General features: G+C 38.8%; 1 protein-coding gene across 1 annotated transcript; it reads right to left on the bottom strand.

Annotated features, from left to right (window-relative positions):
- Positions 1-135: 135 nt before the first annotated feature.
- Positions 136-18,567, bottom strand: pkd1l3 (polycystic kidney disease 1-like 3). The gene is made up of 23 exons (XM_086071404.1): positions 18,537-18,567; positions 18,310-18,465; positions 18,020-18,045; positions 17,921-17,942; positions 17,782-17,843; positions 17,642-17,704; positions 14,344-14,502; positions 13,952-14,064; positions 13,751-13,874; positions 13,542-13,661; positions 11,912-12,131; positions 10,285-10,466; positions 9,804-10,034; positions 9,567-9,668; positions 7,625-7,803; positions 5,487-5,633; positions 5,205-5,407; positions 2,823-3,010; positions 2,599-2,731; positions 2,331-2,526; positions 2,015-2,231; positions 1,013-1,097; positions 136-261 (listed from the first exon to the last, which is right to left on the bottom strand). Exons 1-23 carry the CDS (start codon positions 18,565-18,567, stop codon positions 218-220), a joined length of 3,003 nt encoding a protein of 1,000 aa, XP_085927530.1. The 3' UTR covers positions 136-217.
- Positions 18,568-24,286: the final 5,719 nt, after the last annotated feature.

Here is a 24,286-nt window from a genome sequence, read left to right on the forward strand (position 1 = left end):
CCTGCTCAATACGATAATATACAACAACATTTAATGTAAGCAGCCTTTACATAAACCCTTCAAGGGAAGGACAGAAAACTTAAATAACATAAAATTTCATATGAAGTAATTATTCTGAATCATCACTGCCAGATAGCTGCAGGTTGTAGAAGCATATACAAGAATATAATCAGGACTTTTCATCTAATGAGTGCGACTCATGGTTATTACTGTACCCTCAGAATTCCCCCCTGGAAAAACGCCGGCATTTTTCTTCTTGTTCTGTAAAATTAAAAAGAGGCACCAGTTAGTCTCCTGGAACTTTAATGTTACAAAATGTATACAAAAACTGTAACACATTCCGATATGTTTAGATTCATGGTTACATAAGAGCACTGTCCCAAAATGGAACGATAGGATACCTTTATTTTCATGAATTATGAATGAGAAGTCTGTCACTAGTGAAATAGAACACGCATCCCAAAGTTACTCTTCTTAGTTACTAAGAACACAGTGCTCAATTCAACTGTGATGAAAATGAGTTGACTTCCCTTTAAAATGTCGGTGTTCAACTTTAAACACAAATCTAGGTCAGAAAGAATACTAATATAAATGTGTTCAAAATTTTAATCAATAGCTATATATTGTGGTGATCCACTAGGGGGAGACATTCGCCAGGGAGAGGGAGGGTATGGTACACATTTTGGGGTTGAAAAGAAGTAGCTTGCTGCTTGCTATGTACAGTTTTCGTATCATTATCTTCTCGTTAACAATCACAGCATCATAATATTTGTGTATAAGTTGTACAACACACTTTTTGAAGAGAACATTCAACTATTCAAATCAGATGACCATAATGCACAAAATGGCAGCATCCATTTTTACTGATCTTTTTGAATTTCCACTCTTTTTTTTTTTTGACAATCATTGAAAGTCTGACTAATTTGGAATCCATATGCTGTTGGAAAACTCTTAAAACCAAGTTACCACTTTCCAGGCAACGGGAGCTAAAGACAGCATTTTGACCACTTACCTGACAGCACTTGTTGAATTTCTTCCGTTTCCTCCACAGCTACTGGTTTAAGCAACAGGGCGAAAAATACAGCAACTCCAATCACCTTTAAAATATATTTAAAAGAAAATCTCATGACCTATAAAGTGAAAAAATATGTAATTGCATTTGAAGCACTTAAGGCATAACAACAGCTACAGTAGATCAGTCAGTGAGTCAGATAGATAAACGGATGGACGGACAAACAGACAAACAGACAGGGGGATGAGACACTTATTTCTGCTTTCTCATTTGTTTGTAACTCTTTTGCCAAAATGCCCAAACACTCTGGACTTTATCAGCATTGAGAATCTCTGGGTTTCACTTACTGAGATATCACAGAGTGACCAAGTTCATAATGGCTTGTTCTCATTCACATGTGCATTTTGGGAAATAGGCACCTCAGAAAAGTTGTAATAAACTCAAGTAAAAAGCTAAATTACAAAGTACCTTGATAAGTCCCTTTAAAAAAAATAATTAAATACTACTGCTACTACTACTAATAATAATAATATTGGTGATGATAATAATAATAATAATAATAATAATAATAATAATAATAATAATAATAATAATAATAATAACAATAATCGTACAGTACATCTGGAGCATAGGACAGTGCTTAAATTCCTTCCATTTTGTTATGACACAATGAAAATAATTCCCATTCTATTTGTGTACAAATGTCCTAAAAATAAAAACAAAAACAATGAAATCACTTGCATTGTATATAAGCATTCACAGCCTTGGCTCAATAGTTTGTTGATGCACATTTGGTCGCTATATGACAGCCTCAAGTCTTTGATTTTTATAGTTTGATATTTTTCTTAAGTATGGAAAAAGTCAAGTGCTGTGAATACTCTATTAAAATGTGGGGCGCAATAAAAATAAAGAACATACTTTAAGTATACAGGATCATTTTGAATGAGTACCTCTACCAAGAATGAATGTGTTTTATGATGGACAGGTTTCATCAGGACCCACCTTGAGAGGCTGTAATATAAAAATGCTCTGGAAGAGAGAGAGGCCCAGAGACATGATCCACTTGATGGACTTTGCTTTGCCATAGTAAAATCCATAGAGTAAGGTGAAAAAAGTGGACACGCCGCTGAGGGAAATTAACAGGAACCATCCGAGGAACACACACCACCAAGGCAACCAGCAGCCGGACGACGCCTTCTTCTTTTTCACTGGAGGTGGGCTGGGCCACAAAAAAGGAAATAAGAGTACAACATATTCTCATCAAATGGACCCAGTACGTGCTCATATTTGCAGTGTGAGAGGCGAAGAAAAAGCTGACCAGCAGGCTAAATGACTGCTGAACACCATATCGGCCTTGCGGACCAGCAGGTTGGTGAGGTCTCGTGCTTGTGTGTAGTCTTGTGGACTTGGGAAGTTCTTTCCATCCAACTTTTCCAGGCACATGAGCAGACGACCAAGGGCAGCCCAGAGGAACTTGCTGCAATACACCCAATGCAGGTCGCTCTCACTTTCCCCTTGGCACACAGACCCCAAGAAGAATTTTATAGCATCTCTACTGTATTTCTCTTGCATGAAAATTGGGGTACCTTGCATCAGATGGACGAATTCATGCACTCTGCTCAAGGCTGAAAAGAGATCAGCAGTGGACTCCAATCTGTACATTTGTGCCATTTTGTTCCGTTGACTTCTGCTCACCAGAGAGACGACTTCCTCGGTTTCCTGCATGAGAAGGGCCAACAACCAATTGCATGCGCAGCTGACAAAAACTTATCACGAATCATTAAGCCATGTATAGTAGAACAAAGTTCACCTTCAGAATGGTTGCCATGGTAACCACGCGGGGTCTCAATGTCTCCTCCGAGCTGCTTTTTTCAGTCTTTGAAACAATGCGAGGTTTGATGCTTCGGAATATGGTGATGATGAGGATGTTAATTGGGAACATGAGAAGACCACTCTCGACCCCCACCATGATGTCCTGCCACGTAATGTGCAGTGAGCCTGGGCAGGGAATAGGGATCATGTGCAGATTTGTAGTGGTACCACTGAACTCACAGTTTCCCACACACAACCCACTTTTATAGAAACAATCCACTCAAATCTTGTTCTGGGTGACGGGTGAACTGGCCTATCTGTAAATGTCATAAACATATTTATGGTGCTTTCCTTTTAAAGCATTATTATAAAATAATGATTGGATGCACTTAAAAAAATACTTTTGACTTAATTTTTTAAAGAGTAACTCAACTCTTGCTCCACCCCTCACTATTCACAATTTGAAATCGACGATCAAAAGGGGGGTGTTGCCTAGAGGACCGTTGGGTTGCGAATGGGGAGAGGGTTGGGCGTGGACTGGCTGTGATTGACAGCAGCAACTGCTAAGAAGGTGTTTAAAGGGACATTCAGTGATCCCTAGCGCCATCTAGTGGTAAACTAATAATTCATTCATTTTATAAACAGTTTATGTCAATAGTATGCAAAAAAATATGTTGTAGCCTATCATATCGACGTATTTTTTAAATATATAATCGTAGGTCTAGTAATCACTAATTATATCACATTGATGTAGTCTCACCAGGTGGTCGTCACTAACTCCTATGATTCGGGCCCGTCACTTGTCACTTTCTGCTTTGCTCTCGCAAGCTTTTACTAGCTATTTTATTTTTACTAGCTTCTCCTGCTAGCCACTCTCGTTAGCCACTCTGGCCGATGGCTCCGACTAATCCCGCTAGCTGCTCCGGCTAATTCCAGCTCGATCGGTCTTTCGGCGTCGCTTGCCGGGCTTTACAACGGCTGCCGAGTCGCCATCGCTCGCCGAGATGCTCGTTTGCTCACGCAAAATAAAAATCGGTGGTAGACTTGCGAAATGTGCTGTCTCTGAGCCACTGTCGTGTGTGCGTGCTCCTGTGTACTTCAAATTCTATTCTTTGACCACTAGATAGCGCTAGAGATCACTAAATGGCCCTTAAAAGAGCCGAGTACGAGACTGAGCCGGTGGGTGGCGGGGGCGACTAGCCGACTACGTCATCGTCCACAAGTGACAAAGTCGGTCGGTCACTTCTCGTGTAATGAGGGGACAAATTGAGTTTATCCCAGTGTTTAAGTTTAGGATGGCAGCAAACACACAGTTTTTGCCACAAATTCAAGCTGTCAACAAACATGCACTAAAATGTCAACATAATGACCAGGACATGTAGACATCAGTTTATACAGTTTATCAGCAAAAAAAGTTAATTTAGTGTTGAGTACACCTTTAACCACTTTAGAATCACTGTGGTAAGTCTCCCTTTGCGCCCTCTGCTGGTGAGTTGTTCCAATTCAGATGCTGTTTGTAATGCAAACATCAGCCTGCACTTGTGTTTTTCTTTTCTCATTCTCATGCCAGGATCAACAGCACTTTAAAGTTAACATTTTGAACTGAGTTTATCCTAGTTGAGATGAAAGGCAATCGCACTCATTAGACTGACATGAATGACTCTTTTACCCAGTGATCCCGCAAAATAGCTGCGCAGTATTAATAAGTCGCCATTTAACTCATCAAGGTTTTGCGCATATTCAGATTATTAATGTGATATTGTTTTCATCCTATAAATGTGTCGACTACTGTTAGGCCTGGACTGGCCATCGGGCGTACCGGGACATTTCCCGGTTGGCCGACGGTCCTGGGGTCAGATGGTGTCGGCCGGTTGACCGGGGAAGTGTTTTTTTTTTTAAGTGATATATATATATTTTTAAACATAATGCTACTATTAAAAATGGGGGGTGGACATGGAACAGCTGCAACTTATGCAAGCAATAGTGGCTGACATACTGCAGTCAATGTCATGCTTTATTTTGTTTTGTACAGGCAACTTGGCTTTTAGCAAGCTAACAGATCCCAGCTCATTCACAACTGGAATGTATAGCTACAGTGATGTACACTTCAATTACAGTTGGGGTTAGGATGACAGTAAAACATTTCTTTGGGGAACGCATACATAAATTAAGAGTCGGTTGTACAACACTAGTTAGCTAAATATGCCAGGGTCGATTTTTTTGTCCCAGTCCAACCCCGACGCGTCAAATGAAGAGGTCAAATTTCGTGTATGTGTGTCTACATGACAAATAAAGGTTTATTCTATTCTAAGCATTAGCACTCACACGCTGAATAAATTGATGCAATCGAAGCACAATCTTGATTCAAAAACTGATTTACCAATGGAGAAGACTACTGGAGAATCCTCATCCTCTGGAATGTTCCAAAAGGCAATATTGATGGCCATGGTGCAGAGGAGCAGGCTCATACAGCAAGAAACCCGTTGAACCCGAGTAAAAGGGCTCCGCGATGGTGGATCCACAATGGACACCCAAATATGCTCATCCCTAAAACCCGTTGATGTTCTGCTCTGGAATATATTCCTGATAATAAAGAGGCAAGTATGTCATTACTCAGTTTGCCCATTACGTGCTCATACGCTTTCAAGACATTTGGCCTTACCTGAAGCAGGAAACCTCGTTGTTCTTTGCAGCATTGAATATTTTCTTAGTCATACCATCTCCACGGTCGCTGCTTATCCAACAGTCACCAAAGAAGTGCCAAAAACGTTCAGTTTGGAGATCCTGTATGATCACCCTGTTTATGTACCTGAACAACAAAAGCAATCCGTTAAATCAGTAAGTACATGCATGGACTCCAGCGAGGCCGTTTCTGCTTCCGCCATGTAGACCATACACCTCCCCTGTGCTGAATTTAAAGGCGATGAAAAAAGCTGCTTCCATTGGCCAGGAAGCAAGCTGTGTTCACACCCACAACAGCGCAAACTCCACGCGTTTGCAAAAATATGGGGAGAGATTTGTCTCAAAAATATTCACACAAATTAATTAGTGATTTTCACGTGTCTTTCAGATCTACAAACATTTTCTTGATTTTCACATGTTTTTCAGATGCACAAATATATACGCGATTTTCACGTCTTTTAATTTTGTGTGCATTTTCCATGACTTTTGCTTGCGAGTTGTCAAAAGTGCGTTTGTGGATCGTTGCACATGCGCATTTATTTTTGAGACAAACATCACGCTGTTTCGAGATATTCACACACACACGCACGCACACGCACGAACATGCACGCCCCCCCCCCCCACACACGCACACCCCCACACACCCACACGCACGCTCAGATATTCACATCTGTCTAAGGCCCGTTCCTCCGCCGTCCACCGGGAGGCAGTGTTACTGTCTCCATTAAATGGGAACGAGCCATTTTTGTTTCTCATTTAAATTGGACATTGAAAACAGAAATCGAGTCTTTATCTGACCTTCCATTATGTGTTTATTTTGCACAAATCGGGAAACAAAATGCGACCTTAATTTGTTTCCCTTGAGCTTGTTTTGCTTTCACTCGAAAGACACTCTTCTTCTGCTGTTAAATGTTCTTCTTCTATGCCACTTAAGCAGCAGGGGCCAAAGAAGTGGAGTGTCTTTCGAGTGAAGCTAAAACAAACTTGAGGGAAACAAATTAAGGTCGCATTTTGTTTCCTGAATTTTGTAAGATTAACACATAATAGAAGATCAGATAACGGCTTGATTTCCATTTTTAAACGAGAAACGGCTCGTTGCTCTTTGGCTGCTGCACTGATCTGTATATATTACTGGATAGCCAATAGGCCAAGACTTTTGAAGCCGCACCGCTGCCGTTACTCCTCCCAAGAACGGCATGATTTATGATGTTTTAAAATTGTTAAACATAAAAAAGAGGACTTGAGACATTATGCAATTTGCCTCAAATACATGTATAAATGATATCCTTAGTAATGTTTACAGAAGGAAACTTGTATATTTTCTTAATTAAAGAATTATAACTGTATTTCAACAAAAGATGCCTCTGCCAAATCTAATATTGAGTTCTTAAGAAACTGGGCAATAAACAAAAAAGGGGGTCTTCAAAGTAGCACAAACCGTGCCGTCTACTTATTAAAAAATAGTGACCACCCCGCCACAAGCTACAGTTATATACAGATCAGTGGGCCGCTGCTGCTTTATTGGCGTAGAAGAAGAAAATTTAACAGCAGAAGAAAAATGTATTTCGAGTGAAAGCAAAACAAGCTCAAAGGAAACAAACTAAGGTCGCATTTTGTTTCCCGACTTGTGCAAAATATACACATAATAGAAAGTCAGATAAAGACTTGATTTCTGTTTCTCAATGTCCAATTTTAAACGAGAAACAGAAATGGCTTGTTCCCGTTCAATGGAGACAGTAACACTGCCTCCCTTGGGACGGCGGAGGAACGGGCCTGAGACACATATAAATATGTGAGCGCTTGTGTGTGTGTGAATATCTCGAAACAGCGTGATGTTTGTCTCAAAAATAAATGAGCGTGCGCAACGATCCACAAACGCACTTTCGACAACTCGCAAGCAAAAGTCATGGAAAATGCACTCACAAAATTAAAAAAGACATGTGAAAATGACGAATTTGTTTGTTGATCTGAAAAACACGTGAAAATCACAAATGTATTTGTATGAATATTTTTTAGACAAATCTCTCCTCATACAAAAATCCTAAAAGAAAGACAACCACATCCTTGCTCAGAGCATTTTATGCTAGATTTACGCCAGGCCCTGTATGTCTCACGTACCATGACGGATGACCTCCAGAATTGTCGTGCTGGAGCCGAATGTTTCGAACGTTGCCCAATGGAAAGGGTGTGGCCAGCATAAACAAGTCGACAGCTCCCCTCTCAAACACAGGCTTGTCGGGATCCGTGAGATGGTGTGCGTCACTTTGTCCTTCTGAGCCAATCAGCGTCATTGTAACCTAGAGACACACACAATGAATCTTGTGTTCACACATCAGCAGACCTAAAGTTAGCATGCTCGACACCAAAATGTAGCCTACGTCTCATAACCAGCAAATTAAACTAAAGATACAGTATATTAGGGATGTAACGATATCCAAACATCACAATACGATCAATATCACGATATGAACCCCACGATACACACAAAAAAGCTCATATTGGGAGAAAAAGCACAATATTGTATTTTTGTACATAATAACAGTAGTGACAAGAGAATTTGGCTTGGTCATGTCATTGTCATGTGCGCTAATTGGCTCAGCGGTGCAAACTATCATGGGCTATCTCAGTGGTGTTCAAACTATGGCCCGGGGCACATTTGTGGCTCACCATCCATTTTCTAGCGGCCCCCAGCATATACAAAAAATTTCTTTTGACACAGCCTGCTTTTCTAGATATGCAAAAAAAAAACAACGATTCAAATCTAAAACACAATTATTTCTCTTTGTAATTTTATTGATTAAGTCAGATATTTCAGTTCCAGAAGCAAAAATGTTTTCCTCCGTGTTCCGCTGTTTGTTTCAAGGTCTAATTCGTGAACATATCACATTAATGATTAACTGAGATCCTCAAGTAAACACTGCTTTAAAATTGTCATTTTATTACCAATTACTCTTCCTTTGATTCTGATTGTGAAGATTGGGTCAGGGCTGGGCAGATCTATTCTTGTGGGATACAGGGGTGTGGGCCACCCCAAAATAAAAACAAAATCCCAAAATGTCCTGTTTAAAAATAACTAAAAACCAGCTAAACTATAGTAAAATATTAATTGAATTATTAGTTTTAGCGTGTTTAAAACTCATTCAAACCCCAAAACATATTAATAAGTTTTTTAAATACCTTCTTTCCCAAAAATGTATTTATAAATTTTTATGTTTTTGTATGCTAGAGCATACAGTAGGCTTTGATAAAGCTTCAGACATGAAGAAGTCGCTTAAAGCAATGCTAGTTATTAGAAAAAATGGCCAGCAGGTGGCATACTTTTTTCCTGATGAAAGAAGAGACTCTAATCTTTCTTTTGGTAGGTTCTATGATTTTATAGCAATAGAACAGAATATTCCAATAAATCTGATAAAACAGCCGGGAGCAAAGGGGGTTGCTTCAGGGAAAATTGCTGGGATTGAATGAGTTAATAAAGTCGACAATTTCAAAATGGCTCTGGCATCCTTCGATTATTTTGCATGCGGCCCTCAAAAGAAAACGTTTATGTGGTTCACAATGGTGTGTTTGACTGGGCCAAAAGTAATGCTTTTTTGGCAGAGATGTTGAAAAATATTAGCTGGTATGACTGATTTATAGGAGTGATAGCCGCCAAAACCTTCATAATTAAAATTAAACTGCTCAATAAACTAACCACCAGAGGATGCTAGAACTGCACAAATGGAATACAACCTTGCCTTTTTAACAGATGTGCTGCTTTAAATATTGTGATATGACGATAACGATATTGTGGCAATTTTAATATTGCGATATCACGATGTTGCCGCTATCGTTACATCCCTACTGTACTGTACTTGAAGTGATGTGACGAGTTAAATTGTGAGGTGTACAAAGCAAAATTCTCTGCTCACATTCAGCCAAATGCGAAAGTAACTAAAGAATTTTCAAAGGAAACAAAATGGAATTTGATCCTCTGTTCTCTACCCAATGGAGGATCCGTTTTCGTGATTGTGTTCAATTCAAGAACACCTATTAGTGTGTCATTTCCTGTATAAAGACTTACATTGGCAGTCGTCCCTGCATTCTTGCGCTGTCCAGTTTGGACACTGATCAAGTAGTTGTACTGCGCACACGGGTGGTTGTCCTCCAGGAGCGTCATCTTCCTCTGACATTTGATCATCGCAATGGGCATGAAAATGGGTTGGAAAGAAGAAATGGTTAGCATATCGACATGACAGGCTAGTGGGTGAGTATCTTTGGATGCTTTTGATAGTTACAAAAACAGATTTCTTTGACTCACTCTGGAGAGTGATCTGCGGTCAGCATAGCACGCCCACAAGAGAGTGACCAAGTAGAGGCCAAAGAAAGCACAAAGCAGTGAAAGCACCACATAGTTTTGAGACACGGTGCTAAACAACTCAGCGGTGCGTGTTATGTCCACATAGTTCGGCATCACAAAGAAGGAACCCCCAAAAAGAGTGAGGTGGTTGCAGAGACAATGAGTTTGTCTGGGAGTGCTTTGCTTCCCAACCTGGAGAAAAAACAACATCGTATTAAATTTCAGAGCTCTCCCTAACCCAATTTACAAATATGTGTTGACTGATATTTACAACATCAAAGAATACAGTGACTAACAAGAAAAACAACAACAAACTGAGCTCAGCTGCCACTAGGAAAATCATTCAAACAAAGACATCATTTGAATGTTCCCCCTTCTTGGATCTGTGTAAATAGAGTACAGGGAATGTTGTTTTGGAAAGATGTACCTGGTAGACACTCACCTGACAGCCATCAGTGCTCCATATCTGTCGCTCTATGCTCCAGTACACGCACTTGGTCATAAAAGTGCTGATGCTCAGTGTAATGCCTGGCTCCCATGTGGAGTTAAAGAGTTCACTGCTAATGTGCCATTCCCCGGGACTCTGCTGTAACATCTCTGGGGTTATGATCCATTGATAGCCTTCTTTGATTAAAAAAAAAGAAAGAAAAAGTTTGACTAACATAGAACTGAGAACAGAGCTTCATAAAAATCGCTTCAGTGAGAGTTGACGATCACGGCTTGATGAAGCCAACAGCACCACAGCATCTGCAAAAAGCAGAGATGAAATACTGTGGTCATCAGATTCCCCAATGCCTTAGCCAGGCTTGGGGAGTAACGGAATACATGTACCGCCGTTACGTAATCAGATTGCATTTTTTTTTAAACTGTATTCCATTACAGTTACAGGAAAAAACATGTAATCAGTTTGCAGGTACATTTATTAAAAATGGGGATTACTTTGAGGGATTACAATTTCTACGATGAGAGAGAGTGCGAAAGAGGGCGAGAGAGAGAGACAGAGCGAGAGAGTGAGAGAGAGAGAACAACAGAGCAAGAGAGAGAGCGAGAGAGAGAGAGTGAGAGAGAGTGCGTGCACGCATTGCTACATGTCGGGGAGGTGGGAACGAATAAACTGACTAGTCGCGTCATCCACACGCGGGCAGTTTGAAAAAGCTTCACGGACGGGAGGAGGGAATGGCGACCGGTATTCACTGGAACTCACTCGGAGCGAAAGTTTGAGCTGAGAGTCCAGCGGCATGCTGTAGCATGTAGCTGTAGCTTCTTGCTAGCTGGCCCGCTAGCCTACAACCATAATGTGAGTTACACCTTCCAAACAAATCTTCTTCCCACCAATTCACTATTTAAACATCATACGCAACATATGCACGGCTAAACTTGTTACTGGCATAAAAGTTCATTTTGCAGTTGATGTCGCACATCGTCATCCTCATTGGATGTCTGTCTGTCTATTAATTACTTTGATTACACTAGGATTTTTGCTATTTGTAGGCTGCCCGGGTCCCTATCACCCGCAAATAGCAGAGGCACATTGTATAGAATATATATTGTGGTGATATTTATTTTTATTTTGTCTTCATGAGCATACTCAATATTGGAGTAATCCAAAAGTAATCCAGTTACATTACTTTAATATTATTATACTTGGATTACGTTACTAACTAAAAAAAATTTAGCAGGTAACTTGTAACTGTAATGGATTACATTTTAAAAGTAACCCTCCCAACCCTGGCCTTAGCTATATATGAATTCTCTCTATAAAGTTTATGAACAGAATTGTCAAAGAAAATTGACTACAGGGATCGAACAGGCTATACGAGGGCATCCGGTACCCCATACTCTTGGCGCACAAGATCTCCTGGAGGACATGGTTGAATGCCTTCTCCTACTCCACAAAACACATTAGGCAAACTCCCAAGCACCCTTGAGGACCCTGCCGAGGGTGTAGAGCTGGTCCACTGCTCCATTCCAATTCCATTTATTTCCTACTAAAGGAAAGTTCCTGCCCTTAATTTTACAACATATTATAAACAACAATGCAATCACAACAAGCCCAAAGTAATGGTTACCTGTTTGATTTAGGATGGTCATGTTTGCAAAGTAGCTCGAATTCGGAGGTGACACTTGAGACAGTGTAAGAATCAAGGACATGTTCCCACTGGGCTCCACTCTGACACAGATGGACATCGTAGGGTCTGAGACATTGACCGCGGTCACTACCTTTGCATTTTCTTCAAGTATGACTGTGTGGTTAATCATTGTTGGAGTGACTGGGCGGGGCATAAATATCTGTGGAGAAACAATTTGGTATCATTACCTCTGCCAAGGAGATTTTGTTTTCATTGTAGTTTATATTGTGTTAGATTATGTTAAAAATAACAAATATGAACATTCATATTTGGATCATTTTACTTTGGCAGTTTTCGAAAACGGTGAAAATCATATGAAATGCAATCTCGTGCCTTTAACTCAAAAGTGTGAGAAGGCCCTAGCATACACACGGCCCTAATGAGGTGGTATAGATAATGGATAAATAAAATTATGTATTTTATAGTTTTGGAACTTTCATTATACAGTAGTTAGTTTTTATTTAGTTTGGAGTTGTTTTAAAAAAATATATATTTTATTTGATTCGTTTTAATTAGTTTCAGGGAGGCTCTGTTAGTTTTTTTTATAAGTTTCAGTTTTTAAAAAAATGCTTAGTTTTAGAGAGTTTTAGTTGTTTTCGTTTTTTTATAATGTTATGCATTACTTGTGTGCAAGATTTAATAAATACCAAGGTAAAATAAAAAAAGTAACACACTTTTTAGTTAGCATTTTTTCAGCTGATTTAAATGAAAAAGAAGGCAAGGCGAGCTATTGGTGCCAAAAGGCAAACAATACAAAATTGTCACCGAGGAGCGATGTCATCTGAAGGTGCTTTTCTATTGGCTGCTGCTAGATGACGTCACTTCTGTGCAACACACTTTGAAACGTCCTTCTTTTGATTAATATTGATGAAATAAATATACTTAAATTACTTACATTTAAAATCAACCCCAAAGCTCATGTATTCAGTTAATTACCAAAGACTAAAACTAAAGACATTTTCACTATAATTTTTGTTTTAGTTAGTTTTGGAAGTGTAAAATGTAGTTTCAGTTAGGTTAAATTTTTTTTTTAAAGCATTTTCGTTTTTATTTTGTCAACAAAAACGTTTTTTATTTTTTCATTTTAGTTGTAGTTATTTCGTTAGTTTAGTTGACTAAAATAACCTTATTATGAAAAGATGGGATGATGTGGGATGATACACAGACTGTATAATATACTGCTCAAAATAATTAAAAAGAACAAAGTGTTCCCTTAATTGTTTTGAACAGTGTATATATATGTATATATGTACTGCTAAAAAAAATCTAAACAATTAACAATATTTGTTCCTTTATTATTCTTTTTTTTAGCAGTGTATATTTATCTTATCCATTTCACCTGGTATCTTTCAATAAATTCAATGTTTTTAAAGTGTTTGTGGTATTTTAAAGTGTTTATAAAAAAGTGACTTAAATGTATTTTTCATGTATTTCCATTTTGACATTGAATTCTCAATACAATTATTAGCATTACAGTATGAAATGTCATTGCCGTTTTTCTTCTATGCCATCTCAAAAATTCTGTTGTGCATACTTCGGTGCTACAAACTTTGTCCTATCACAGTTATACCTCAATCATCTCTGTGAGATTGGCCAACTCAACATCTGACTCTCCATCACTCAGAAAAATGCTACAAACTGTTCCAGAGATGTCATCAGTTGGATGGGGATTCACTGAGAATGTAGCCATCTAAAAAGCAAAACACCTGCTAAAAGAGTGTCGCTTACGACAACAAAAGTGGAAAAACATGCCAATGGCGCGCGCACACACACACGCACCTGAGCAATGATCCTTTCATTTTGTCCAATGTGACTTTGAAGAATGGAATATGGGGGCATTATGACGAACTCACCAATTTCCACTGAGCCCAGAATGGCATTGCTGAGATCTTCAGGGTTGTGACTGAGTGATTTTTGGGGGGATTTGACCATTTTGCTTGTCAACAAATGTCAAGTTCTAAGAAGAAAGTCAGAACCAACCTGCTCTGATAGATGGTACCCGTTAAGTACTTGATGACAATGTTCTGTGATGTTGCTGAACCCAGCAGCACTGAAATGGTCCGAAAGATCTCAAACATATCCTCAAATAAAGACTGGGGGGAGGTAGTGACACATTACTATTTTGCAGCAGTAACAGTAGTTAAATCAGTGGTTCTTAATCTGGGTTCCATCGAACCCTAGAGTGAGTCAATCTCAAGGGTTGGGCGCAGGTCAAGACACACAACTGACTCAAGTGATCAATCAATAAAGAAGGGTTCCGTAAATGCGCATTGGAAACTGGTGGGATTCAGTACCTCCAACAAGGATAAGAACCACTGAGTTAAGTATTATGACAGTTGCTCCAAAAGATTTTATGTGTTATTTAAACTTACAGTAGGGTTAGGGTTGGTCTGGATGTCACATTTGTTCATGGAGATGTCAAGGATGCTAATGCTGCAGTCAATGATTTGACTGATTATGCCCATGTTTTCAAGGGCAAATTCAGGTGTCAGATTTTGAGTGCCTTTCAACAAATACAGAATGAATTTGTTCTGTAACAAATGAGAAGAGAGGTATGTCATTGAATCATTAGCGGTAGTGAGTAGTGAATAATAATGTTCTTCTTGGCAGAAGAAGTATTTTTAAATGTTATATGTAATACAGAGTAGGGATTCAATCATAGAAAAGTGTATATAATCAGAGCATGCAGGAGCGCTGCTATGTTGGATTTTTTTTTCTTATAAAAAAAATTCTCTTTGATGCTATTCATTGGAGGGATCAACATCTGCAAAGCACTTCCAAAAAAGAAAAAAAAGAGAAAAAAACGGAGGCACCCAAAGGCAATACAGGTAAAAGACCTTTATTCAAACATGGCCAGTTGATTAAAAAAATGGCTACGCGTTTTGGCCTTTGTAGGTCTTTGTTAAGGCAAGCTGAAATGGACTGTCATAGAACTGTTTTATTATGCACTCTAAAAACAGTTGGGTCAAAAGTAACCCAATTATAGCTTAAAAAAATGGACCGATCCACTTCATGGGTTAATTTGACCCAACTTTCTTTTATACAAAATGACCCAATTATTTGACCAATATTCATTTCTTGACTCAAAGTTGGGTCAAATTGACCCAAGTAGAGGATCGGTCCATTTTTGACCCATAGTTGGGTTATTTTTGACCCAACTGTTTTTAGAGTGTGGGTAAGTCACATGTTCCATGTGGGCTGGACACACAATCGGCTGGTACTAAACATCCAATCAGCAATCAGCAATTAACAATACTCTAAAAGTCACTGTCAAGGCACGATCTGTGACCCCTGCACGATCTGTGACACGCCATCTTGGATCGCTAACTACGGCAATCACATAGGTCAAAGCACGTTAACACACGCAAAATGAAACAGACATTGCGAAAGGTACTGGACAGGTGCACGTTTGTTTTTGTTTATTTATTTATTTTTATTTAAGCAAAGCAGTTCTGTACCCAAGCATATCTTGTACGAATAAAAAAAGATTTCGACACACTTTAGAACAATGTGTGGCCATTATCATAGTGTAACACGTTGTTTGCAAATGTGTATTTTTTTTATTTACTTGCAATTGACATATTTGTTTTGTGAATAATTAAAAATATTTGGTTTTGTATTTATTTTAGTTTTACATGCTGAAGTGTTTTGTGTTTTGTGTAAAGTATAACAATGCAGATTCACAGGAAATATAATAAGGGTCAAGAGTAAAATGTTCATCTTTAAAATTTATAGGATCATAGTTACTTAGTTAGTTACTTTAACATTCATCAAGAATCTGAATTTTTTTTCATGTATCATTTTACGAACGCGCAATATCACACAGGCATATGAAGGTATTTTGTTCTAGTGTTGTTGCCGTAGTTAGCGATCCAAGATGGTCGATCTTCCGCACATGCGCGTCACAGATCGTGCAGGGGTCACAGATAGCGCCTTGACAGTCACTACTAAAAAAAGAAACACAATTAATATACAATTATTTACAATATCATTTTACAAAAGAGATCTTAAAGAAAAGGAAAGAAGTCCAATTCACCATTCAGACCAGGAAACTTAGTGGCTCTTAAAGTGTAAATCCAAAAAGACTCCCTCTGCAGAACTCTTTTTAATCTATCACCTCCCCTTATAGACTCAGGTATATGTTCTATACCATAGGCTTTTAGAGTTTTATTACAATGATTGGAATATTTATAATGCAGTGCTATAGAGTATAGAGCATTGCCAGTTCTTATGGCTTGTTTGTGCTCAGCAAGTCTAGATTTAAATTTGCGCTTAGTTCTACCAATGTAGAAACGGCCACAAGGGCATTCAAGCTTGTAGACCACATAGGTAGTCCTAGTAAGTGATACAGTTAATACATGAATTTATATTTGATTTAATGTATTTGTAAAAAGAAAAAAGAAAAAAAAGTGGTCTTTACGGTATTACAGTGTGCACAGTTGTCATATCTAAAGTTGCCTCTTTTTGTACTGAGCCAAGTCTTTTTTTTTTTGTAAAGGGGAAGATAGCTCTTGATTATTTTATTGCTAAGGGTGTGGGCCTTCCGGAAGCTAATTGTTGGAGTATGTGGAAGTACTTCTCTAAGTAAGCTGTCACATGTAAGGATATTCCAATTTTGTTGAACTGTTTAGTTTGATTTGCTTCGTGTGAGTTGTTACAAAGTACACTTAATTTCTACTTTCTTCATTCTTTTGTTTTGAAATTAATAAATCATTTAGATTTGGACTCTTAGCTTTCTGATGAGTCGTAGAAATAATTAATTTTTTGTATGCTCTACTTATGAATCTTTGTCCCATAACTTGAGCATGATGGTCAAAATGGGTGTCATCATCACAAATCCTCCTCAGCTGCTGAAATTGATTATGAGGGATGTATCTCATTTTTATTTTTATTAGCAGCTATGGAGGGTAATTATCAGCTCTCAACTTTCTCAAGATTGTATTGCGGTGAGTAGATTGTAGTATGAAGATCTTCTTACCCTAACCTTTAAATTGAGAAATGTGATTTCTGTCACAGAAATGTGTTTGTATTATTTAAATAGCCACGGAATTTAATCAATTCCTCTTTTGACCCAGACCAAAATAGGAGCACATCATTATATAGTGTCCCCACCATACTATTTTATCAAAGAACATATTTGAATAAGAATTTTTTTTTTCATCCCAAAAAGACAAATTAGCATAATTGGGTGCAAAGCAAGATCCCATTGCTGTACCTTTCTGTTGTTTGTACATTTGGTTGAGAAACAGAAAAACATTTCTATATAAAGTCCCCTTTGTTGGTTCCATGTTATTCGGGAGATCTCCTTTCTAAAAAATGTGCAAGGGCCATAGTCCCTCCTCATGTGCAATATTGGTATAGAGATCAAAATCCTTAGTAACCAAATATCCAGGGCCAATGTTCTTTATTTCCTACAGTTTATTTAAGACTTGTGCACTTTCCTGGATGAAGGACGGTAAAGTACATCCAAAGCTTTTAATGTGAAAATCTATGTTTTGACAATGGCTCAGTAAGGGACACTAATTAACTAACTTGTAGTGCCTCAGTTTTTTTCTTTTTTGGAAGTGTATATATTACTTGTCTCATGATCTTTAAAGTGCTGTTTTTGGAGGTTTCCAAGAGTTAAGCACCATCTGTTCATCCAAGTGTACAGTACATTTAATAACCCACCCTACTTTCATCTGTTGGCTCTCCTGCCTCGGTTTCCATTCGCATGAGTTCATTGGCAGCTTCCTTTGGCAAATAAACCATAAATGTCAGCCCAATGTACACAAGACAACTAAATATTTCTGTAGAATTGTAACACATACCAAAAGGAGGTCTACAATGTTATAAATATGGGGAGCCATTGGGTGTTCACTCCTTTTGAACCCTGGTTTGTGTCACACAACAGCGATAAACAGTTTTAATTTTACTTTTCAGTCTGACTTTTTGAGTAGTCTCACTTACGTGATTTGAATGTCAACGTTTTCTGTAACCATAAGCAAAAGCAGCCCATTATTACAATTCTGACTCTGCTTCCTACTGTTAACAAAATATACGTCTCACCTGTGTGTTTTGTGACAACGGCAAACCTTTCCAGATTTCCAGAAAAAAAAAATGACAGTAAGTGTTTGGATTTGTAAATTCACAAAAATAGATTAAGGTGGCAAATCCAGGTCGCGAAAGTAAAAATCCTGTCACAGTTTGGCTTTGGCCCCCAGGTGCTAGGGAGCTAGCTAGCTAGCATCAATGGCTAAAGCCAAACTGTGGCAGGGTTTTTGCTTTCTCGACCTGGATTTGCCACCTTGGCAAATAGATGATGTCTATGAGTATAACCAAAAGGATGTGACACTTACTGTAGGTGCAGATGAAGCCTCGTTTGCGGTTGCAGTCGGACGATACAACAAGCTGAAAAGGATTCTGCTTCACATATGTGCAGCTGGAAGAATCTTCATAACAGGCAACATCTCTCAAAATGTCAGTGACCAACAGAAGAACAAAAATGCACCATACTCACCCAATGAGGAATCCAGGCTGTCCTTGCAAACCCCATGCCCCAGCCACCAGGTGAGGTTAATGCCACTTCTCTGTTTGGTGATGTCGTTCAGAAACATCTTGACGGCATCATTCGACTCTTTCAGTAAGTCTCCTCCTCGCTGTGCACAGCTGCTCCTTGCTTGACTCCAAGATTTAGACTCTCCATAAATCTCATAACAAACATTTTTGAAAGCATATTCACACAGTGAGGGTCTTCCATCAGGTTGACAGAGTTCACTTGTTTCAGATAAATATCTAGCAGCAACACACCAAAAGACAGCAACTCTGATCAACATGTTTGCTTTATTTAACTCAGGCACATTGCAATGCAGAAAGAGAGGTTGGAACAGCAACTGGTCAAGGTTATTTCTGTCATCACATGTAAAGCAGAGAGCTTTCTCCAGGAAAACTCTGCATGTCTTCTCAATACATTAGGAAAATCACTGCAGACACTCAAACAAGATGCAAAATGAAAGTAATATCATGGGTTTGACTAGTTCAGGGGTTTGCAACCTGCAGCTCTGGAGCCACACGGGGCTCTTTAGTCCCTCTCCTGTGGCTCCCTGTGGATCTTTTTTTATAAATGTATAAATTAATATTATTTTATGTATTTATTTTTATTTTTTAGATAAAATATTATTCAAATTAATTAATGATTTAGATACAATTTGAATAATTAAATATTAAAAAAATGTTGGAGTCCATATTTTTAAGTGGTCATAAAAAGAGGGACGAAAGGTAGATGACAAAGTTTTAAAAATTACCTAAAAGCATTACCATTGCCAGCTGGACGCAATGTCAAATGATAATGAATAATTTCAGTGGACATAAAAACAGAATTGGCCTCACTGTTTCCATACTATTGGAAAGAAGACGGGAGAGTGAGATCACTAAAATAAAGTAAATATACTTATTTTTTTTTTTATCTGGAGAGGAACACCAATTTGTATAAAAAGTGAGTCAATAAATAAAAGTTTTGACGATCTTGGTATACCATACAAAAAAAAAAAACACTTGTGAAATGGATTCCCATTAAGTACATGTCATAGTTGCATGGGTACGCAGTGTAAATAAAAATGTCACTGATTTATTTTGTTGTGTGCCCAGAGGCCAAACAAATGTCATCTGATTCAGAGAGTGATTTCGCAACTATTCATTTCTGATTCCAGGAATCTCAGTGTCATAATTTAGTGCTGCAAATCCAGGTTGCATATAAAGCCTACCACTTGTCACACAAATGAGACAAGTGACCATCGACATCACTGAACAAAATGCGGTGAGACAAATTTTATTCAACTGAATATCAATTAATTTAGACGCGCTTCCTGATTTGTATTCATATGAATCAGTTAATGAATAAAAATGTGTTTCGTAGCAAAAAAAACATATTTCCCTTTGGATGCTTCTAATCTTAATCTTCATTATTCTTTTGTTTACTTTAAGACGGTATTAAATGTTTGTTCACTATTTGATTGTTTGAAGGTTTTCTCTGGCTGCGCTCTTCTCTGCTGTGTGAATCACATTATACAAATTTTTTGTTTGTTGAAATTATTCAACTTTTTGAGGATTTTTCAAATTTTTGATAAGCACCTGTATATAACAGCAATTAGCGCCCTGGTCTCTATTTTCTGCACATAGAGATAGAAAGATAAATAAAATAACTTCCTATATATGCCAATATAGCAATGTACTTCATTTATATTGCGTGTTTCCACCTTACAAGGCCCTCAAAACACTTTACATTCGACTACTCATTCACCTCCTGATGACGCAGCATCAGAGCAACTGGGAGTTCAGTATCTTACTCAGGTAGGTACTCAAGGTAGTGCTATTCAGGTTACATCCACCTCAACACTCATGGACATTTACTCTGACAGTGTAACTTTTTATCCTAACAGTGTTAAAATAACACTATTTACTGCATATTTGATCAAAAACTGGAAATTTAACACTAACCGATTCGCTGTGTACTTCCCTAAATCATCTTGCGGGCTGTGGGCCATACATTTGACAGCCCTGTTGTAGAGCTTTCCACTTGCACTCGCAGCAGTGAAGTCGCCGGATGTCTTGATCATTTGCATGGAGAAAACTCTCGGGAAGAATATGCTGACGCAACCAAAACAAATACAACTCGTGATTTTCATGGCGTGGGCCTTGTGCCAAGCGCTCACCTTGTGCCCAGCCTCGGCTGCACGCTGCAGCACGTACCCAATGTTGACTAATGTTGATCGCGGGTGTAGAGCACTGTGCTAAGTGGAGTGTGAAAATGCCCTAACTGTTTGGAGGCCACAAATAGGCGGCTGGCGGACCACATGTCAAGGTTGTAGATGAAGTAAAAGTTGTTACAAGGTTATTTTAAGTCAGACTTTTCCAAACCTGGTCCTCGAGGGCGTTGGAGAACGGAAACCTAAAATCTAAAACTTGCAGGTGTCCCGTGTTGGTACCAGATGTGATCGTGCTGCCAGATCGTATCGGGGTCACCTAACAAGGACGTCACGCTACAGGATTGTCAAACATTGGAAAGAAACTATTAAAGATCTAATTTAAATAACAGAATGTACGGACTGAAATTCTAAAAATGTAAATAAACCGAAGAATATAAAAGCAAGATATATTGAATAAATAATAAAATAGATTGAATAAATCATAAATATACAAATTAATTGCCTGAGATGTGACAAATATTGTCAGTTTAGATTGCTAATGTGTTTCTACTGTATTATCATTACAACTGTTTTCGTGATGTGTTGTGATTTGTGAACAGTTAAAAAAGAAACTAGACCGAAGTGAACATGTCTGAATTGCGCATTTCGTTAGCGCTGCTATACTGACGCCGATTTTATTATTTCTTTAATCTTAAAGTACCCTGCTTTTCTATTCTTAGGTTTATTTACGTTTTTACAATTTCAGTCCATACATTGTTTTATTTAAATTACATCTTTAATATTTTCTTTCCAATATTTTAACATCAATCTGATTTTTTCTCCATATAACTTTATTGAACAATTGTAAAGGGATAATTTAAGGCCAATCCTGTAACGTGAAGCCGTTGGCAGGTGACCCCGATCACATCTGGTACCGACACCGGCCTTCGAGGACCAGGATCGGGGAAGCCTGCTTTAGGTGAACCTACTGCAAGATCATTAGTTAAGAGAAGCTCTAAAGTCCTCAGGTTGTTATCAATTAGTATTTAACAACATTTCTCAACTTGGTGATTGTTTGTGATTTGTTTCAGACCTAAATGGTTGCACATGTTGCATTGCTTATTTTCCAGCTTCCAAGTTACTGACTGTGAGATCTAAACGGATCACCCTGGCCCCTCGTGTGCCGTGGCAAGCAATGGTCTACCTGAATGACAATTTGCTGGACGGAGGCTTTGCTGGTGGCGCGCTCATATCCAACCTCTGGGTTTTGACAGCAGGCAGGAATCTGTTTGTCAAAAAGAGTCGGCAGGAAATTCGTGGAAAAGATCCCGTCATTCCCAAGGTTTATCTGGGAATTTCACATCGAGCAGAGGCCACAGCGGCCAATGAGGTTGCTGTTGAGAGGGTGAGCATAAAAAATATTTATAGTACAGTAAGTAAGACAAAACTACTTAGTATTTTCAGTTTCATAGATTTGCGAGAAAATACACTGTGGGAAATTTGGGGCAATTTATACTGAACAATTTGAGAAAAACATCACCACTGAACAAAGGCTGTCCATTTAATATTGGCCTCAAAACTCACTCAATTTCACATGTTATTGGTTTGGTACAAATGTGTATCATTCAAAGGAAAATTCAATTTACATTTAGAGAATACTTTAAAGAGTTGATGAATGACAAAATGAGAACAAAGGAAGAATAGAAGAGGCAATTGTGGTGGATCAGGAAACAATGATTTGTAAGGGAGAAGTTACAAAGGCACTAAAGATGAAAAATGGAAGGGTAGTTGGTCCTGATACCTGTAGAGGTATGGAAGCATCAAGCAGAGGTGGCCGTTTAGTTTTTGACCAGGTTGTTTAATAGAATAATGTAGGGTGAGAAGATACTTGAAAAATGGAGGAAAAGTGTTCTCGTGCCCATCCAGAGAGGAACCGTGGAGCTGCATGAGGAAGTTTGGAGTGGAGTATACTAGAACAGTACAGGACATGTATAAGGGTAGCAGAACAGTGGTGAGGTGTGTTGTAGGTGTGACAGAGGAATTTAAGGTGGAGATTGGACTGCATCAGGGATCTTCTCTAAGTTCCTTCCTGTGCAATAATGATGGATAGGCTGACAGATGATGTTAGACTGGAATACCCGTGGAATGTTTTGCAGGTCACATTACTGTCTGCAATGAAATCAGGGAGTAGATGCAGGAACATTTAGAAAGATGGATCCATGCATTGGAAAACAAAGGAATGAAGATTAGCAGAAGACAGAAAATACGTGTGAATTGGTGGAGGAGGAAGAGACAAGACAGCATGAAAAAGAGCAGTAGGTGGCAGAAATTAAGATGTGAGATTTTCTCTAAGAGTGATCAGGATGGATAGGATTAAAAATGAGCTCATCAGAGGTACAGTCAAAGCCAAGATAGGGGAAAAAGTTAAAGAGAGCAGATTTCGATAGTTTGGACAGGTCCAGAGGAAGGATAGGCTCAGATCAGCTCTCTGTAGAAATGTTTAAACAGACTGAATTAGGAAATTAAAGTGGATAAAAACAGAGACCACTCTATATATTTTTTTAATGTATTTGTTTATTTTCTCTAGATTAAATAGTGTAGTTTTTCAGCAGTTTCCATTTCTATGTTACTATTCCACATCCATCCACTAGGAGGTACAGTAGCACTGGGGGCATAGAGTAGCATTTGAGCACAAAGGCAGCAGCTCAACGTGTGTCTGCTATTTTTGTCACAGCGTTTGCCGCACGTTGAGACACCGGCAGGAAGTATCCAGTTGTCCTTTGTTAGAAGACCATCTTTGTCTTCCGCGTGTTCGTTTTGTTCCGGGTAGAGAGAATGTTGATTTTCTGAATACAGACTGGAGATCGGTGAACAGGTCCTTCGAAGGATTTATTTCTACAGAATATTCCGGGCACAAGCGAGCTTCCAGCAATGGTGGCAGCCTCTCGCAAGTGCGAAGTTACAGCGGACTCACTACATTTGTATACTATCTTGAAGGGGTGGTACCACAACGCCCCCTCCAAACAGCCCACCTGGAGTTCACCGGTCATGACGATAAGATTTTAAACACATCATTGATTACATTGTTGTGGAACTAGATGAGATCCGAGTCATGACAATAAGACTTTAAAAATATCATTGATTACAGACACTTCAACCACAGACAATGGCCCATTGTTGTGGAAATAGATTAGGTCCCAGTCATGACGATAAGACTTTAAAAACATAATTGATTACAGACACTTGCCAGAAATTGCGACATCACTCACAAAGACACATCCACAGATAAAAGTTCTACTGAGGAAATAAAAAATTAAAACAGTTATGACTAAATCTGGACAGAAGACCCTCTTCACCTTCTAGCTTGCCGGGCAGACTAGGCAACAAAAGTGGGGGCTCGTCCGGGAGTTAGTGCCTCCTACTGGACTGGTGCTGATCATCAATGAACTGCGGGATCCTGATTTCCTGTTTCCTGAGCCGTTGATCCAAGAGGCAGACTTCTGGCATCCAGAGATGACCACTCGACATGATCTACAGTGGGAGATCCAGCAGAAGCTTCATCAGCTGATCGGAACCGCCAACAGAGAAGTTCTCTACAAGCTTGCAGAAGCGTACCATGATGAGGTATTCGAAGATTTGCCAGATGACGACT

This window comes from Leptonotus elevatus, chromosome 3, assembly GCF_054856555.1.
Source record: "Leptonotus elevatus isolate MCC_2025b chromosome 3, RoL_Lele_1.0, whole genome shotgun sequence".
In the NCBI taxonomy this organism is placed as follows: domain Eukaryota; kingdom Metazoa; phylum Chordata; class Actinopteri; order Syngnathiformes; family Syngnathidae; genus Leptonotus; species Leptonotus elevatus.

Bases quoted from the DNA above. Each gene is read 5' to 3' on its own strand.
- pkd1l3 (XM_086071404.1), bottom strand. From the start codon at position 18,567: ATGTTTCTGAACGACATCACCAAACAGAGAA. The intron at 10,467-11,911 runs GTAACCATTACT...TTTTAATCAAAG, and splicing joins GACCATCCTAAATCAAACAG to AAGGCTATCAATGGATCATA. The intron at 5,408-5,486 runs GTAAGGCCAAAT...CTTTATTATCAG, and splicing joins AACGAGGTTTCCTGCTTCAG to GAATATATTCCAGAGCAGAA.